The sequence below is a fragment of the Lissotriton vulgaris genome, chromosome 9 (genome assembly GCF_964263255.1).
Source record: "Lissotriton vulgaris chromosome 9, aLisVul1.2, whole genome shotgun sequence".
In the NCBI taxonomy this organism is placed as follows: domain Eukaryota; kingdom Metazoa; phylum Chordata; class Amphibia; order Caudata; family Salamandridae; genus Lissotriton; species Lissotriton vulgaris.
Window position 1 is genome coordinate 571,165,899 of NC_141697.1, and position 19,614 is coordinate 571,185,512.

General features: G+C 43.7%; 1 protein-coding gene across 1 annotated transcript in view; it reads right to left on the minus strand.

Annotated features, from left to right (window-relative positions):
- LOC147691849 (uncharacterized) overlaps positions 1-19,614 on the minus strand; it is a 323,118-nt gene that overhangs the window by 67,656 nt on the left and 235,848 nt on the right. The window contains exons 18-20 of the mRNA XM_086938124.1: positions 17,250-17,621; positions 16,540-16,701; positions 13,653-13,930 (exon numbers count right to left, since the gene is read on the minus strand). Coding sequence (XP_086794250.1) covers positions 13,653-13,930; positions 16,540-16,701; positions 17,250-17,621 — 812 coding nt within the window. The remainder of the gene's footprint in view (positions 1-13,652; positions 13,931-16,539; positions 16,702-17,249; positions 17,622-19,614) is intronic.

Below are 19,614 nucleotides of genomic sequence, written 5' to 3' on the forward strand. Positions count from 1 at the left end.
AAGGGGGTGAACAGAAGTAGAAGGAGTGGAAGGGGAGAGAACACTAAAAAGATGAATGGCAGGGTAAAGTGAGCGATCAGGCAGTGAGCGCGATATGTGGGTACAGAGGAATATGTTGTGGCAGTGAGCACGAGGTGTGGGGTACAGAGGGATATGTTGTGGCAGTGAGCGCGAGGTGTGGGGTACAGAGGGACACAAGGCAGTGAGCCAGAGGTGTGGGGTACAGAGGGATATAAGGCAGTGAGCGAAAGGTGTGGGGTACAGAAGGATATAAGGCAGTGAGCGAGAGGTGTGGGGTACAGAGGGATATAAGGCAGTGAGCGAGAGGTGTGGGGTACAGAGGGATATAAGGCAGTGAGCGAGAGGTGTGGGATACAGAGGGATATACGGCAGTGAGAGAAAGGTGTGGGGTACCGAGGGATTTTAGGTAGTGAGCGAGAGGTGTGGGGCACAGAAGATATAAGGCAGTGAGCGAGAGGTGTGGGGGACAGCGGGATATAAGGCAATGAGCGAGAGGTGTGGGGTACAGAGGGATATAAGGCAGTGAGCGCGAGGTGTGGGGTACAGAGGGATATAAGGCAGTGAGCAAGAGTTGTAGGGTACAGAGGGATTTTAGGCAGTGAGCACGGGGAGTGGGGTACAGAGGGATATAAGGCAGTGAAACACAGGGTCGGGACGTCCTACCAGACATGATAGGGTGCATACTGGCAGATAGATTATTGACACAAGACTGTGTACTTTTTAGAGGTATCTGAAATCCGGGCTATGCTGCAACCTCAATTTTTGACTTGGGAGGATAATGCATAGACGTCCCTCCCCCCCCCCATCCCCCCCCCCCCCCCGAACTTCCTTCAGAAGACTCCTTGCTCTCAGGCTACAGAGTGTTAAAAGGAGGTCTTGGTGTCCAGACCTAGTTTGCCACTTCCCCTTAGGATGCAGCCTGCACTTTCACCTATGGCTGATTAAGGAAAGGACTGCACGAACCGGAATGCCATTGAGCACGAGTTTGAAGGGGGTGGGTGTATTTCCGCACCACCTCTAGTAGTGGTGATGTCAAGCGGCACTCGAGGCAGAGCCTATTCCATTTCATGGGCTTAGGGAGAAAAACCTGATCATGACACACACAACACTGCTCTGTGTCCGCTGGTCTTGGCAGCGCATACCCAACCCGCTGAGCTGCCTCATTGGTTCAGGGTGGGATGTATGCTTTCGTAGCTCAAACTGGCCATTGTCATTCTGTATGTGATAATCAGCCGCAGACAGAATGACAATGGGCGGGAGGGGGTGAGAGGAGGCGTGCAAAGTGCCCCATTAGGGAGTTGAGGCCTCTGGCAGGGAACAGCTCTGCTCCCTGCAGGGCCCAGAATTACGACAAAAGGCGCTCGTAAAAGCATGGGTGTCCACAGGTGGGGGAAAGGAGGGGCACTCCAGGGGGGGGAGGGCAAGCGCCCCTCCTTGCCCCTCCCTACGGAAATGCATATACATTTTACCACCCGCACAACCCCAGAGGCAAAGGCTGCCCTGCTCGGGAGATGGAACCACGGCCTGGCAGCTGGACCCAACGCTGGTTGGACCCGGAGACGTCACAGCCGGCAAAGGGGCCTCGTGTCATGGATGACTCCTTTATGCGGCCCCAGATTTGTACCCATATAAACAAGGTCGGATTGGGACAAAAGACAGCGGACACCAAAAAAAATATGCCTCCCTGTTAGTGAATCACATAGCTTATAAAAGGGACCAAAAGTTGCCCATGTGCTCGAATGGGGGCAATTTGAAACCTATAAAGAGACCCTACTTAGGTGTTTTTGCAAATGTCTGCATGTATGCTTGCGGCAGACAATGTGTGCAGTAATAGCAAACAAATGAACAGCAAAACCCACACAGACCATAAAACGGGACCACAAACAGCAAACAAGCATCGGCATAGCCAATAGGTCTCACCTCTGGAACCTTTTATGGAATATATGCTCTAATCCCGCAGCCTTTTTCTCCGCGGAGAATCACAACGTGGTCGTTATCACGAGCCCGTTGTGATTCCGCATACTTTTACTCCGCAAGTCGTAACAACGAATTGCGGAGGGGGGGGCACTGGAAGTTGGAATAGTATAATTTACTATTCTAACTCCAGTCTATGCGGACAGTAGGGAAGGTGTTGGATTCTAAATCCAACACCTCCTCCCCCCTCCTCCGCAAGTCTTTGTTCCGACTTGCGGAGTAATGGTATGCGGAATCACATCGCGGTCGTTATAACGACCGCGTAGTGATTCCCAGCGGATATAACGTTTCGTTATAAACGTTGTTTACCCTTTTAAGGGCCAGATGTAGGTAAATCCATATTACCGACTCTTAAATACCAACTCATACCGAATCGGTAATCAAGAATCGGAAAACGTGATGTAGGAAAAAAAATCGGTAAATTTTACCGGTTCGGTACATTTTTGACACCCACATCTCATTTTCCAAATACCGGTCGGTAACGGCCGAAATTACTGGATTCGGCGGTTACCGACCGGTATTTGCCTACCTACATCGGGCCCTAAGTGTTTAGCCATGCAACAGTTGATGTTGTTGCACCAATGATATTGTGCTGGATAACTAAACACCTATAAGGTCCCAAAGGAGAGACCTATTGCTATGCCAATGTTTGTTTCATTTCGTTCTTTGTTGGGATTTGAACATTCAACTTCTTCCTGCAGCATCACTCTTATGAGTCCAGGTTGAAATGTGTGTTACATGCGGTTTTTGGCTCCGTCATTTATTCAACCAAATGGGGCAGATTTACAACCCCCTTGTGCCACTTTTGCGTCACTTTTGCCATGTTAAAAGTGACTCAAAAGTGGCGCAAAGGGCTTGCAAATCTGCCCCAATGTTTCTAATGGTTCGAAACATGTATCTGATTTGTTTACTTCCATTCAACGGACAATCCCTGGGGAATCTTTGAAGCCAGACATCTGCTTTTATACCAGTGTTCAGTTTAGCTTCTTGTGGGCCTTAACTGATTGTCTTTCACGATAATCATCCCATTTATTTTTATTGTTTTGTTTCCGTAATTTTTTTTAATCTGCCGTGAAAACCAGTTTTATTTCTCGAAAACTATTTTAACTGTTCAAATGCAAGCTTGCAATATTTATAGGGCTGTGCTGCCACCTTCTGTTTGCTATTATATTCCACCCTGACTTCTAATACAAAATTCCCTCACCATCTAATACTAATGCATTGTTGTCAGTGGTGGCTTTCAGCATTTTGAATGGGGGTAGTATAATCTTGCCTTTTTAAACTGTTCCTAGAGATCTGTTTTAAGAGGTGGTCGGCAACCCCCTCCTGTCATTAATTTCACTGATGGAGAGGGCACACGTAACACCAACCCTTCATACATCAAGTACTATACCGCAAAGCCCACCCAGGAAATAGTAGACGGTTAATGGGAGGCAGAGGAGGAGTGAAGAACTGGGACCAAGATAAGGGAACATCCTGTTATGAAGATTACCGGGGGATAATCTCGCCATTACTCCTTCATCACCCTAGTCCTTTAACTCTCAGCATGTGGCCAAATAGTAGCCCTTGCAATGAATGATTGACATTGAGGCATTGTGATTGCCATACATGCAGGTGTTTTCAGATAACAATCAAAGGTAATAACAAGTGCGAGCACCACGGAGTTATTGAGCTCAGCTTTGCATTATGGAACGGCACCCTTTAAACTCCCCATCCTCAGTCTGAAATGCATTATCAAAGTGTCAAGGTAAGCCCAGGTTTGCAGCGTTGCAAAGCGCCTCTCTGAAATTCACTCCATTTTAGATACAAGCGCATTCTAAAATAGCTTAGCAGCACTTGCTGCAGGGATAAATGTGTATACATCGGATGTACGACTTGCGTTGGAGGGGGTGCGGACTTAGGAATTTTTTAATTTACTATTCCAACACCAGCCTACGTACAGTAGGGAAGGTGTTGGATAGTAAATAAAAAAATTCCTTGTCCTGCAGCGCCCTCCAGCGCAAGTCATGGTAACGACTTGCATTTTAAAAACCGCGTTGTAACGGCATGCGGTGTAACAGCCGCGTCGTGAAGGCTTTTCACCGTATACATCAGTTTCAAGGCAAGATAGGATAGCTCAGGTCGTTAATACTTTCATTGCACAAATCAGTGGTTGCTAGTCACACGTTTAAATCATCTTGCTGAAGAGAAGGGCAAGTAACCTACTGGAATTAAAGACTTCTCAGTGGGTGTTGCAGGGTTACCAATGTACTCTGTAGGACAAAAGGTTTCCATGTGAGTAAAACAGATCAAAGAGTTATGCATACACTGCAAATACCTGCATGCAACCTGCAATGCATAAGTAGGAATCCTTGCAGGTTTTAACCAAAACTTGAATACAATTATGTCCATACATCAATCTACATACGTACAATATATTACATTTGACCATCTCAAAAAGGATCGAACATATTTTGTAATTGTAGAATGAAAAGGAGTAAAAAGGCATCTGGTCACTTTCTGCTGTTTATTCTAAAAGGTTCAGCAACAACTAAATAATGTTATATAAGATAAGCAACGTCACGAAAAATGAGAGAGGAACTTCATGCCAGGCGACACAGACAAGACAGGCCATGCAGAATCGCATCACCTACTTTGGCTGGAGGCTAATAGGACGACATTACCCTCCACACTAACATCATACGCCGACGATACCCAAATAATGGTGAACCTTCCTCCAGGCGGCACTCAGACTACCTCTCTGAGGCTAAAAAATTGTATGAGTGCCGTGGGGGGTTGGATGGCCTAAAACTGTTTGAAACTGAACCCCAACAAAACAGAGGTGGTTTTGTTTGGAAACAATCCTAATCTCTGGACGCCAGACTGCTGACCAGCAGACCTGGGCCAGCTTCCCACACCAGTTAGAAAAGTGAAAAATCTGGGCTTCTGGTTTGATGAGAAATTGAGCTGCAGGGACCAGATTAATAAAGTGGTCTCCACTACTACCTATATTTTAAAATCTTGCAAAACAAATTGCCATTTCTCCCTAAAGCGGCACAAAAAACAATTGTCACCTCTTTAATTATGCCTAGGCTGGACTACTGCCACAGTCTGTATCTGAAGATACATGAGGGATCATTAAACAAACTACAGGTTCTTCAGAACGCAGCGGCCAGACAACTTACCTGCATACCTAGATCTGAATCCATCTCCGCCCAAATCAAAGCCCTATACTGGCTTCCAGTGAGGAAATGCCCCCAATTTAAGGCCTTGTGCTTGGTTTTCAAGGCCCTTCATGGAATAGGGACGGAATTTCTTAAGCAACTCACCTACTAGTACACCCCGACTAGAACATTACGCTCTTCTGGCGCCAAACTAGTGACAGTACCTAGGGTGAAAAAGGCTAACTGGGGAGGCAGAAGCTTCACAGTTAACGCAGCAAAGGCCTGGAATGCACTTCCTCTTTCTCCAAGAAGCTTGACCAACCTCCTTGCTTTTAGGAAAACACTAAAAACTTGGCTTTTCACAAATTGATCCAAACCAACGCGCCTATCTCTCCATCCGGCTTGATTCCTTTTTAGGGCTTCTCCTAGCAGCAGGACACCTTTTTGGTAACAGATGCGCTTTACAAATAGCTATAACATAACATAACATAACATGCTGCGCTTATCAGCCCAGCTGCCATCACAAGACAAGAATAGCAGACTTATTTAAATTGGATATAAAGCGTTATTGTTCAAACAGGTATGAGGGTGTGAACCATCTCTGAAACTCAAATTAGGCTTTCCTTATGGTGCTTAGATGAGCTTAGTGAATCTAAGAATGAGAACAGGATTTTTATAAAATTATACAGCTGTTATGTTGGAATATTTTTTGTTGTTCACACTTTTAGTTAATGTTGCCTCTCCCGTTTTGTTTATCTTTTCTATAGTTACAATTCATATTGTGCACACTAGGATAAGATTTTCATTTTAAAATAAATCTTTAAAACGTATCCATTGTTTACTAGTGTTCTTGCATGTGCGCTTCCTTAATGAAAAATGGGTTTGATTCCAATAACTATCCCTGTGATTTCTCATTGTATAGATTGTTACCTAAAACACATCTGATTCAAATATGGTTCAGTGGGTTGTGTGGTGGTCGCAGTCCAACTGGCTTTGTGTGTTGGGTTGGCACAAGACAATGTACTTAGCGCAAGGTTGTCCAAAAAGCTGAATTCTGGGCCGTGTTAGAGAGGATGATCTAGAAAACATATCAATACTATTTATCTGTGCCCCCTAGTCACCAGCAAGATACCACAGAAACTTTTGAACCTTTAGGGCCGGATGTACGACCAGCAAAATTGCACCTCGCAAATTGGGACTCATTTGTGAGTCGCAATTTGCGAGGTGCAATTTGCCATGTACAACAGTGTGTTTAACCCTGTTTGCGATTCCTAATGGGGTCGCAAATTGCCCATTGGGAATGACAGGCCCTCTCAGGTATGGTGGCCTACTGGGCTCAGCAGAACACCATGTCTGGGACTGCTTTTAAATAAAGCAGTTTTTTTAATGCAGCCCATTTTCCTTAAAGAAAAACAGGATGCATTTTAAAAAAAAAATAACCGAAACGTTTTTGTTTCATTTTTTAAGGGCAGGTAGTGGTCCCTTGGACCGCTGCCTGACCTTAAAAAATATTTTTTGAGACAGTCCCAAAGTGGAAGGGGTCTCCTGGGGACCCTTTCCAAATTGCTACTGCATTACCACCCTCTTGAGAGAATGGTAATTTGCGAGTGTTTTACGACCGCAATCGTGGTCACAAAACATTCATATCTTGATTTGCGAACGCAATTAGGAAGTGACCGCCCTTTCCTAATTGCCAATTGCAATTCCTAAATAGCGAGTCGCAAATAAATTGTGACTTTCTATTTAGGAATCGTACACGGCCCTGGGCCATATTGCATGCGCAAACAGGTCCCAAAGTAGTTTGCGCATGCAATTAAGGGTCATACATCTGGCCCTAAGTGCATGCCCAGTTGAAGATGAGGGATCAGGTAGTAACAGGGGCAGCCACTCCATTAGGGCGGAGGAGCATCGGCCCCTCCTCCAGGCGCAAATTGAACAATAATAAAACGGGTTTCTAACCCGTTTTATTATCATTTTATTTGACTACCCTGGACCTGCCCCCAGGACTCTGACGAGTATTGAGGGCCGGTCCAGGGGGATAACACTGTGGTAGGTCCCTTCACTTTGCATGAGGTGTTTGGCTGGCACTTTCAGGCAGCCAAACCCCTCATGCGCAGTGAAGCTTTCTCCATCCCCAGCTGCGTTGCTGGGGCTGGAGAAAGCAGTCTGCCTGGGAGCCCAAAGTTGTAGCGTGCAGGCCAATCTGGACACTGCTTTTCTGCAGCATCATGATTGGCAACAGTGCAGTCTGGGAGCCTATTCCAGAAGAGCAGGATGGAGATGACTGCGGAAGCGATTAGGTAAGAGCCCAATTGCAGCTGTCCCCTGTACGAAAGAGTAACAGCACTTTTCTGGTGGTCTGGAGGCAGAATGGAAGTTTCTCCCCTTTTCATGCCCTAAAAGACGGCACCCTCTACCTGTCACTCTTTACCTAGACGCCCTGGCGGGATGCCCTAAAGTATCTATTTAAGAAGGAGGGAAAGGCCTAGTTTTGAGGTGACCTGGATGCAGTGAGAGGCATAACCCTAACAGTGAGTTACCATGGCTCCAGTGGCAACCCTGGTGGTCACAGACTGGGCAGTCTAAAGCTTGGCCCTATTGGAAACCAATACACATGTTTACCAAGTGCCTGTGGCTATGAAACACTGCTTGGCCTGGACGGGACAGGGAGAAAAGGGGGGAAATTGATCCAAATCATCACCAAATGCTCATTAAGGCATTTTAAACAAAATGCCATCAAATATAATTGTTTTTGATCGAAATACACTCTTAATTATTTAATAAAGAAGAGATAAGTGGCACTTGGAAATAAAGCTAGTTTCTGGTGTGCCTGCTTTATCGGGCATGCAAAATTTGTGGATCAGTCCTCTGTTTTTGCCCTAAAATAATAGTTACTATATTTCTCCTTATTGATCAAAAATATAATTACGTTTGTAGTCCCCTTCCATACCTGATGGTGGGGGGAGCCTTTGGGGTCTTTAACCTCTCCATCTTTCAAAAGCGTGGACAAGATGGATATTCCCCTGAATGCCCTGCCATCACAGAAGGGGTTTCCATTTCCACCTCCTATCCCCCGTATTTTCCAGAAGGGGTATTCTTTAGCCCTTCGACGCCACACTTAAAATTCATAGTTTAATTACATTCCTCCTCATGTATGAACACTTAGGAAGAGATTCTAAAATTAAAATACATTAAACAAACAGGTGTTTTCCACAAAATCGTGTCTTTCCTATGCAACTAGACAACTTTCAATGAAAATGCAATTTCAATGACAATTTGCCAACAAACAGGATGGGGTGGATATTTGCTTAAAGCCTCAAGTTCTTTTGGAGTAATATGCAAGCTTGTTACTTTTTCTTCAACAATTTCTTTCACGGTATCTCACTCACTACTGTAATCTTTTCTCATGCAGTACATAGCAATGTAACTTGAAATCAGCATAGAAATGTGTGATTCAGATGAGCTATTACGGCTTCAGTTTTCAGTTAAATCAGGTTGAAGGATTGCAGCATATGTTTTTTTTTTTTTTACAAGCGGAATGTAACCTTAGTGCAGAGGACACAAGGTAGATACACAGGGATGCAAGACTCATATTGGAAAGAGTCAATTCTACCTCTCACTGAGGTACTTTCTGCTAGGTCTCTGTTAGTTGCACACAGGTTCCTGCATAGGCTCGCCGCACGAGTATGGCAGAGGGATTAATTCCTGGAAACAGTCTTGGGGGCAGCTTTGTTTCCTAAAGCTTTTTCAGTAGTGGGTTGCTGCAATCTCAATTTCATAGAGCTTGATACTGCTTACTGGTCTAACTCAAGGATGTGAACCGATGAAAGATCCAATATTGTAGAAGAAACAAGTTATCGATCAGTAACTATAGTTCTTCAGTGTTAGTATCCTTCGTACATTCACATGCGACCCTCCCTCATTCTATGTGAGGCTCACTCACATACCACATAAGATCCTTTTTTTACACCTATGCTATGAAATCTGATGATGGTGCTCTAGCATCATTGACTGAAGTTTGTTTCTTTCCACTGAGTTTATTGTGATACTAAAGTGACACTATGTGTGTCAGTTTTCTGTTTTGCATTACACCGACTCCCTGTCCTTGCCAGGCTAGGGGCTACAGTTGTGAAGGCTTTTTTCTTGCCTCTATTATTCTCAGACAGAGACAATGTTCATCCATTTTTGTTGATCGTAGTGTTGGCTCTCCTGTGGTGCTGTTTGTTTTTTTAGTTTTCTTCAAATGTTTATGAACACTGAGGGGATGGACTTGATGAGTGTTCAGTCCACATGCACCCGAGCTGTACATCCACTTTTTATATTTTTTTCTGTAGTTCTCGAATAATTATCCATATTTTCCTAATAGGATATAGCAGACCTGCTCATTCAAACTGCCCATTAAAATTTTTGCTTATTTCTCCAAAATGGCAGGACAAAAATTTAGCAAACGAATAGATGCCACTAAATATTAAAAAGATAACTCTTCTATTAAAATTAGCCTCCGCAATAAATATTTGATTTTGACCCCTTACAAATGTATAACCATTTTACCAACGTGCACCAACTCTGAATGGCATTTTCTCAAGGTTTTGTGCAAGTTGGTGAAAGGGGGGCAAAGCTAGTATGTATGGTAGCGAAAATCCTCTCTCACACACACACACACACAATACACTATGGGGCCGATTACGATATTGGTCGGCAAGCTTCCTATTGATAGTCAAAAGCTTTCTGACCGCGATTGGATTTTTTCGACCGACGCGGTTGGTTTGTATTCTGTCTGCCAAATTACGATGTCAGTGGTCGGCAGCGGTTGGAGCAGTATAAACCGGCCGGACATTTGAATGCCGTTCCAAACAGTCTTCTGCCGGTCAGACCCGCACTGTATTCTTCTATGGATGCCCTTTTCCACCGTCGGACTTAAGATGTCGGTTTCCCACAGCCTTTACGTGCCGGCCTTTCCAACACAGAAAGGCAGATGGAAAGCAACTTGGGGTCCACTAACTAGAAGAGGCCTACGTTTGTGGCTGATGGGGTACATAGGGTGTCCCCCTGTGAATCCCTGCACTATGTGGCAGGCACCATGGAGTGCCTGACACAGGGTGCAGGGTTTTAGACACCCCCTACATTTCTCTATGGGAGCCTGTATTCGATCGCATCATAATCAGGCGGTGAGAACCGCCGACCAGGGGTCGGTTGGTTGCAAGACCAAGACAGCGTCGGTCAAAGGCAACTCAGATCGACATCGTAATAAGCCCCTATGTGTACCAGAGTCCAGGCCTGTGTCTTCCTGATGCATATATGACTGAAGGTTATGTATAGCAGAGATTGGCTACATAGGAAGTTGTGCAAAAGACCTGTCCACAAACCTGGCACAGTAGTGATCCAATCCTGCAGCACATGCTTGGAGACCTACGCAGCAAGTTTCCTCAACATGGAAGATTTATCATAATGTCATGTGGTAGTCGAATATACTGTATCACCAAATCACTGAATGAAGTTATAGTGCCTTTTGTTCATAACACTTTAGCATGTTTATATAACTTCGGGTTTCACCTAACAAGCACAGTTAAAGTGAAGTTATACATAAGATTTTCAATTGCAAAAAACCACTGAAATTCAACAGTTATGGATATCTATGCAGCTAAAACCCATTGCCCAATGCATTGTTCAACCTCACTTGTTACAGATGACTTAACTGTGCTGATATATGACCTCACCTTCCGCCAAGTACTATGGCCAGCCTTCTGTGAACCGTACCCACGTGGCCTCAGCTGGAGGATGGCCACAGGGCCTCCTTCTGGACCCAGCCCACTGCACATGGCTATCAGACGCACAAAATGGGGAGTGAGAGCTCGGCTTTCCTTTCGCCTGACCTCTACAGAGCCCGGTATGGACATAAACCCTTCACACTGCCTTTGGCTGTGCACAGAGGTAGGTGAGCACAGGGTTCTCATTCAGTGACTTTCTCAACCAAGCCTCACTGAGGACATGGCCCACAGTGCATGTCCTTCAGCCATATGAAGGGGGGCTGCAGGGAGGCCTTCCTTTCTGCCAAGCCCTGCACCCAGCTCCCGTGTGGACCCAGGTCCCACTCCACATTACCAAACACACCTTCTCAGGAGTTCTCAGAAAGGCAGACTTTGTATTCTGAGCCTCTTTGAAGAGGGATTTTAGCTTCACGGCTGGCTCACCTTCAATGGTGAGCCTAGTGACATTTAAATAACTATACCTAGAGATGCTGTGTGACTTACGTAAATGTTATGGTTGTACAGAGTTACATTGCCTAGGCCATCAACGATGTCAATGGTGAGGTTATATGTGATGTCACAAGTGATGACATTGATAACGTTGTTTGTGATGTAAGCTGGAACGTCATGTGTGCCTTCATGAGCAGTAAGTGCACTGGGAGCGAGTTGTGGTTTCAGAGGAATTCCAAACTGGTGAATATCAGAGGTGCAATCATTACTATAACTTCACTTTAACAGTTTTTTCCCTGAAATAAGCAAAATTCAAATGAAATGACAGAAAAGGCTTTCAGTCCACCATCTAATGAGATCTGCCAATTATGGTTAGAGCTACGACTTCGATGCATGCTCCAAGTGTTTGTTTTTTTGGAATCGTGGTGTTGGGGCCTTCTAGAGGTAGTGTAGTCTGGACGTCTGCCTGTCAAGAAACAGTAAGTTCTCTGGAATGTCCAACAGCATCACATATCATTTAGGACCAGACTCTAGAAACCTACTGTATGGGAGAATGATGTGAAGGTCATTACCACATAAGGGAAGAATTGCGTTTTGGCAAGATTCAAATGGCTGAGGTACATTGAGTCACCTGCAGGATTGGGAAAAGGTTAAAAGTCTGGAGAACAGAGCTCTGGAAACTGTGCTCACAGCAAAACTTGACCGCACAAGACAGTTTCCTCACACACATTCACTTATTGGGTTACTTGATCACTTCCGAGTTAACTAGGAGCAAAGGTCAGGTTTTAGGCCACTGCCAACGTGCAGCAAGCACTTGGCAATGTTTTGCGTAGTTGCTGTCGCTTCCCACACTGTTTTGCTCACACCAATTTACCATCTATGCACCTTTATTATTTTCTCCCTTTCTGGCTATCTTCACCACCCTGCAGATAAGGTTTTCCTTTAGTTCCACTTCCTTGGTCTGCCTGTCCTGTTGTCTTCTTGTTTATGATTGCTTATGCTTTAGTATTTAACTGGCGACCTGACAATCTTCTGGCATTCTGGGGCTCACGCGTGGTCAGGAGCTCATTACAGCCCCTTTTGTCACTATGATGGGTAAGCGTTTCACTCTCTGTATACCCATTATTATTGACTTGTTTAAATGAACCCTCTCACAAGCTCTTGATTGTCACCATCTTCTTAAACTACCACTGGTCTCCCATAACCCGAAGTCCTGGGTTTGTTTGACAGAGGGGTTCAATGCCATCGCTTGCTGAGACAAATCTACCTAGAGGGTGAATCCAGTCCTGGTTTCTCGAACCCCTTTTCTCCATTTTGTCCGGATCCTCGGTATCAGCTAAGGGATTTAGGGACATCAGCAGGGGTTCTCAGCAGGTATAAATTTCTGAGGTAAAACAGCATGCTTTGAGATGCTTCTGTCATTGTGCTGCATGCTGGGATTGTGGCGGTCCTTTGAAAGTAATAGCTCAGTTTTTCTTCTATATTGCAAGGCATACTTATGAAAATAAATTCCTCTTTTTTACTGTTAAAAGGAGGAAACTAACTAACTTGAGCAGCAAAGCTGCTAAATTAGACTGAATCACATTTTTATTTATCTCATGTTTGATTGTTTTTTTTCTTCTACAGTTGAATTATAAAATAAAAAATAGAAACAATTGATGACTGTATAGGCATAGCTTTTTTTCCCTTCATTTGTTCTTTTTTTGGTAGCATTTAAAAAACGTTCTGGGATCCTGTAAGTGGGTGGAGATTGTTTGTGTTTCCTTACATTAAAGATAGATACGTTTTTGCAGGTTATACCTAAGAATCTGCCACGTTTAAAATCTTGAAATATGCTCGGCTGATAATTTTAATACCAGGTCTATGATTTCCACAACACTTTATGGCATGTTCAATATCAGTGTTATAGTACTGTTATTTAAAATACAGAATTCTTTTAGAATGTGCACTATTCTTCAATGAATTCTTCCAACCCAAATTATTTAAAAAATAACAGGCCACTTCAAAAGTGCGCAGGAATTATAAAAATATGTATACAATTAACAAACTCCACAAAATCATATAAAGAGGAGCAGGGAATGGCTAAAATAGTGCACTGATTTGTGTAGATAATGCACAGAAGTGATACAACCTACGAGTGTACAGATTTAGATTTCTTAAGGGCACCTAATTTGTTTGAAAAGCATATTGAATAAATTTAAAAAGTGAAATATTTTTTGAGTACAAAGAACTGTTTATAAAATATTGCACAGAATTTAGTGAGTTGCTCTTTGTCACTTCATGTGACCCAGAACCCTCAGGCGTACTATGGTCGTACCTGCCCTCCAGGTCCCTGTGCTCGAGCTCCAGGGCACGTTGAGCCGCCTTCAGTTTGCCGTGCTTCTCCATCAGTCCCTCTAGATCGGTGCCCTGGCGATCGTGAAGCTGGGCCAGTCGTTCATGGTCCTTCAGCAGAGCCTCGTGCCGGGCCCTGGCTTCATCCCGCTCTTTTGAGGCTGCTCGCTCCTCGCCCTCCAACACAGCCAGCCGGCTCTGGAGCTGTGAAGCCTGGGAGGTGAGAGAGGCATTCTGGGAGCTCAGTGCAGAGTTTTCCACCTATAATAATAAGAGGAAAAGAGTAACTGAAGGGTTAGTAAAGTATAAAATATTCAATCACGTAGAATGATATGTGAACCAAGGGCCCGATTCACAGAACTAACAAGACAAAATCCTAAACTTAATACCATTTTGGTATTCACAGAAGGCGCTTACTCATTGATGAGTAAGTGCCTTCTGGGAATACCAAAATGGTAGTAAGTAGGATTTTGTCTTAAGTTAGTTCTGTGAATCGGGCCCCAAGTCTTTCAATGATTGCGAGTGGCCAGGTATTTGGATGCAATACCATTACAACGCATGCCATTACAAGGCTAATAAGTAATGGAGATTTTTTAGTTTTAGGGTGGTTTTGGGGTATATGGGAATAGTAATTTGTACCTCTACACTGTTCAACACTTACCCTACTGTTGCACTCACTGGAGTGGGAATAGTAATTTTTACCCCCACAGTATCCAACACTTACCCCACCGTTGCCCTAAACGTATTATGCGTTGTAATGGTATGCGTTGTTTTGGAATGCATTGTAATGGTAGTTCACAAAAATGCATTGTAATGGCATGCATTGTAAAATCATGCGATGTAATGGTAGTTGCGATGTATAAACTGTGTTGTAAAAGCATGCGCTGTAATTATTTGAGTTGTAACGTCATATATTCAGGTCTGCATTTACATTGCTGAAATGGCTGTGTAACCACATTCAATGAATCCTTATACAAGTGCTAGTGTTCCCAATCTTCTGCATTATCTTACTGTGGGTGATTGTTATGAAACTAGTATCCACAGATTCCCCTATGTACTAACATCCTCTTGGCCCAGAGATACTTGTGCATTGGCAATTGTTCTCATCTTTGGTCCTACACATACACCTACCAATCTCCTCATTTTCCTTGAAGATCACTGTTACTACTTGGATGGGCTCTTCAGACTTATTTTGGGTGGCGGGCTCAAACGGCCAGCACAAATTCCCAGTGGAGCACAGAAGACTCCAGATGCTTCAGTGTAGGCAGCTGCCCAATCCCTCTGCACTGCTCCCTGTACTTAGTGGACGCTCTCCCTCTCCACAGCCTTCTCGTATTCAGAGCATGTGTATCTACAGCCACACATGCTATGAACTCTCCGTTTCTTCATTATTTCTAATTTAAATCACTGATGCAAATTTTATGTGTAGCTGCTGTCATTGTGTACTGAATACAAAAAATGTAAGGCAAAGTATTGACTGGTTATTGATTTATTCATCTGTAGGTCCGAGTCTCTGGCTCACACCACAGCCCGACTAAGCTTTTGTTATCTCTGGCCAGCTACCTAGAGGATGAAGTGCTAAAAGGTGTCCTTGACGAACATTTTTGGGCCCAGTTATAATTCTGTTTTAGGTCCCAGATCAACGGAGGCAAACATATTCACTGACACCACCGAAGAAGAGAAACGCCCTCCCCCAATCCCACTCACAATCAGTTCACACAATGGGCTGGAGCCCTGAGATATGATTGAGGATCACTTAAAATGAGGCAAAAGAATTGTGGATGATGATTCCTATCTTCAATTGCTAACATCAAGAAGGACAGTTTAGAGTTGCATGTATCACATCTGTAAATTGCTTAGAGATCTTACCTTATCGTACTCTGCTAATTGAAAAGTCAAGTAGACAAAGTGACTTTTGAAACAGAATCTGTAAAATACTTTGATATCCCTTTACTCTGGAAACACATGACATAAAGTGTTATGCCAGACTAAGCACTTAAATTACTGAAACTGTTTGAGCTTTCCTGTCCAACCAGAAACTGAATGGGTGGAGCAGTGTGTGACATGGACTGTTTAAGTATTCAAATAGTTATACTTACTCAATTGCTGAATCTACTCTGACATTATAGAAGAAACAATACTTTTCTGTTAGTGGGCGAGGGGTAACACAGCCCTTACAATGGTTGAACATATCTATGGCCAGAAAATGTCAATGTAAGATCAGTACTTAGCTATCTTTTTTCCACAAAATGATCTGGATTACCTCAGAAGCAATATACGCCTGGCTGGCAGAATTATTTTGTCCTTGGGATTTGGACTACACATAGCATACCTAGGAAGATTTTACAAAAGATAACAGTGTGGTGATTAAGATTTCAATATCGTGTACAGATACAGCCAGGTTTAAGTGGAGGAGGCTCTACATCCCAGACAAGATTTATTGTTGTGGGAATTACTAGACACACTGATTCACAAGACTGGGGAGACCAGCCCAGGTAGCACATCGCAAACGTTGCTGCTAAAAAACGAACAGTTAGGTAGTTCAAGTGCTCTGTGGATTGAGAACACTGATGTTTGCTTTACGTGATCTTACATTTGTAACCAGTGCAAGGAGAACAGATAGGAATTGATGTTATCTTGCCTCTCAAATGTCAGCAAAACACATGAGTAGAATTCAGAGTGAATTTAAGGGACTGAATCGGGAATTTAGGAAATTCTAGATAAATTGTATTACAGCAAAAATTCAAAAGCATTAGCTATCTAGACTGGGGAAAACAGAAGAAATGCAAGAGACTCTCTAGATTCTGAATTTAAATTACTTAAAGGGGAGAGTTCAGCTGTTTCCTTTGCAACAACAGTTCATTCCTCACCTGTAGCCTGGTATTGAGGGCCTGAAGGCCACCAGTCTGCTCCTGTAGGGACAGGCTGTGCTTTTGGAGCATCAAAATCTGTGACTGCAGATTTCCCAACTGTGATTCCAGCTGCGTCACCTGTGACAACAAGGCATTCTTCTCTGCTGCTAGGGTTGCATTCTGCATAGAGAGGAAACACAGAAATGGGGGGTCAGTAGGGTCAAGAATATAGTAGAGAGAGGTCACCAATATATAGCTTACATGACAAATGACAGACTTATGAGAATGCACTTGTCTGGTGGAGCAGCACATGAGTCCTTTGTTAGAATAGCAAGTGTCTAAAGGCGGTCTGACAGAGCTGCATGTGGGATCCAAAATGGGAAGACCATGTGATAAGGCAGGCCAGAAATGATGTGCAATGTCAAAGCAGTGTGCCAAAATACAAATGCACGGATGTTACAGATCAAAATGAATGTGTTTTGACATGACTGGTAGTTAGGCACGAAATACTGGAACAGCAGGTGTTGCTGCAGGTCAGAATTCAGGTGCATTAGAAAAGCAGTTTGGTTGCATAAGTTACAAATGAGTAGGGTGCTATGCAGGATTAAGAGGCACTGGCAGGGTTATTTCCATGTGCCAGAACTGAGATGGAAGTTTGCTGAAGTGGTTGGGTGTTGGATGTACTAGACCTGCAAAACCTTCTTTTTTAGATACAGCGTGTTCCTTACTTTGCGTTCCAGCTCAATCAGACGGCTGCCTACAGCTTCAGTCCCAGGATCGACCCTGCATTGACCACTATGGAATTCCTTCTCAAGCATCTTCTCTTCTCCAGATGGTCCAGATGACTCTTTATTAACACTCTCTTCATCCACAGGATGGTTACTATTGGTCTCAACAGCTGAATTCTCATTTCCAGACGGGTTGATGTGAATCTGGCCCACCACCTCCTTCTCTGAAGCCAAGCTGGTAAGGTCCTTTTCCACTCCCTTCTCCTCCCCAGCACATTGGTCATGAAGATCTTTAGTAACTTTCTCCTTTCCAGGCTTGGTGTATTTCTGTGTCTCGTGCAAAAAACTCCAGGCATTCTGAGCACGTTTGACCTGTTAAGAAGATAAGAACATAATGGTGTAAAAGGCTGACAGTGAGGCATTTTACAATAATGCACATTTAGAAGAAATCATTTGGAGGGGTCGTTGAGAACAGGAAGGAGTGCTAGCATCAAGGGATGTGATTGAAACACTGGTTGCACAGGATGCTGTAGTGTAAGTTTTTGACATAGTTTTGACTACGGAATTTTATGAGTGCTGATTGTGTGGGATGGGCGAACCACTAAGTTAGTAGAATAATGTGGAAGCACTGTTTTTGGCAAGTGAGGTATTAATGCTCTTTGTGGGGGGCACTGTAAATGACCTTGGAAAGGGAGAGGCTGTAGGGTAGTGTTGAAGTTTTGGTACTGAGTGATAGTGTAAGAGTACAGAGTGGAAGATTATGTATGACAGTTGGTTGTATACATGGGTGCAGAAAGGCTGATTGTGGGAGATGGTGAGTTCTATCTCAGTAAGAAAGGGTTGAAGTACAGGTTGCATAGAATGGTGTTGGAGCATAGGATGTAGAAGATGGTATAAGTGCACTGGTTTTAGGGGATGGATGGAGCAAGGATTCGTACGTAATGTGACGTGCTTATAATCAGTCCTCTCGACATAACGTTAATATACTAATCAACAAGTTTGTTTATTAATATCGCATTATACGACACAAATGGGTGTCTGAGTGAAGCTTGCTTATGTGTTTTACTAATGTTAATCCGCTTGCAAATAAAATGGCTGCTGATACGCGGGATTTCTTACTGCGCATGCGTCTGTCACACTCACGTGACATGATGTATCTTTCACTTGGAAGGAAACTTTTGCTTCTGCGCACTAGTAAGATGGCTGCTCTGTGTTACAGCATGCCGGAAGCTTGCACTGCTTTTTTTCCTAAGCTGTACGTTCTGCCTAATCTTAATGCTATAGTTAAATGTAAAATAACGGGTACAGAGTAGAGATAAATGGTATACAGAATATTCTTTTATCCGTTGTTCTAAAACTGTTTGTATTCTATTTTTACATATAACTCATTTGGGCCTGACGAGAACCTACTGCATCCATTTTGAACATGCGCACAATAAACCAAGGGACGCTTCAGAAATGGCATTGAATGTTTTCCAGGAACAGTCTGATCCAAGATGCGCCTGGGAAGCTGATCCTTTACCTTTGTCAGAGGAAGCTCACTGTACAATGTTAAATACAATGCATTTACTAAGACAACATTCATTGTTGGGTGGAATAAAGATGTCATGAGAAAATAAATTGATGGGCGGGAACGTTAATTTAAATATGATATGCAGAAAATTTCATTTTGGTATGGTGTGATGACCTCTCCTCATCATCTTGTCCAATCGAAATTGGGGATCCTTACACTTGCAACATTGGGGGGTGGTACACTGACCTGGAAAATAGTATAACTAGGGTAGGCTTAGCTAGTTAGATTGTCCGAATAGCTGACCTGTCACTGACCCAACGCACTCAATAGGTAATCAGGAGCAGAGGTGCTGGCGGAGCACTCTGTCAGAAGGTTCGAAACCCATATCGGGGTTTGCAAGCTGAAGTGCTGGCAAAGCACTTTGTTTGGGAAAATCGATAACCCAATCAGGGTTCTGGCTGTTAGCTGCAGAGAAGGAGTAGCGCAGGCGTTGCAACTTAACTGCGCGTGCCGGTCTTAACCTTTGGTGATCCTGTTCTGATCCAATTTGGCTTTACCTGTCCTGAATTCTGGTCTACACCTGCTTGCCTTGCTGGCGCCTGCATTTTTTCGGGGTTTTATTCTTGGTCCAGCCCGTGGCCAGGGTTTGGTCTTCACACCATTCTAGGTCATTATAAATTTGTGTGGGTTCGTCATTGTATTAATTCTTTCTCTTTACCCTTCCTACCGTTAAAAGTTTGAAATATGTTCCTTTTTCTTACCCTCCCTATTGTTCAAATCTTGAGACTGTTTTTGATTACGTATTTCCTTTTTCCTTACCCTTCCTTTTGTTAAATGCCCAAAATCGTTTGA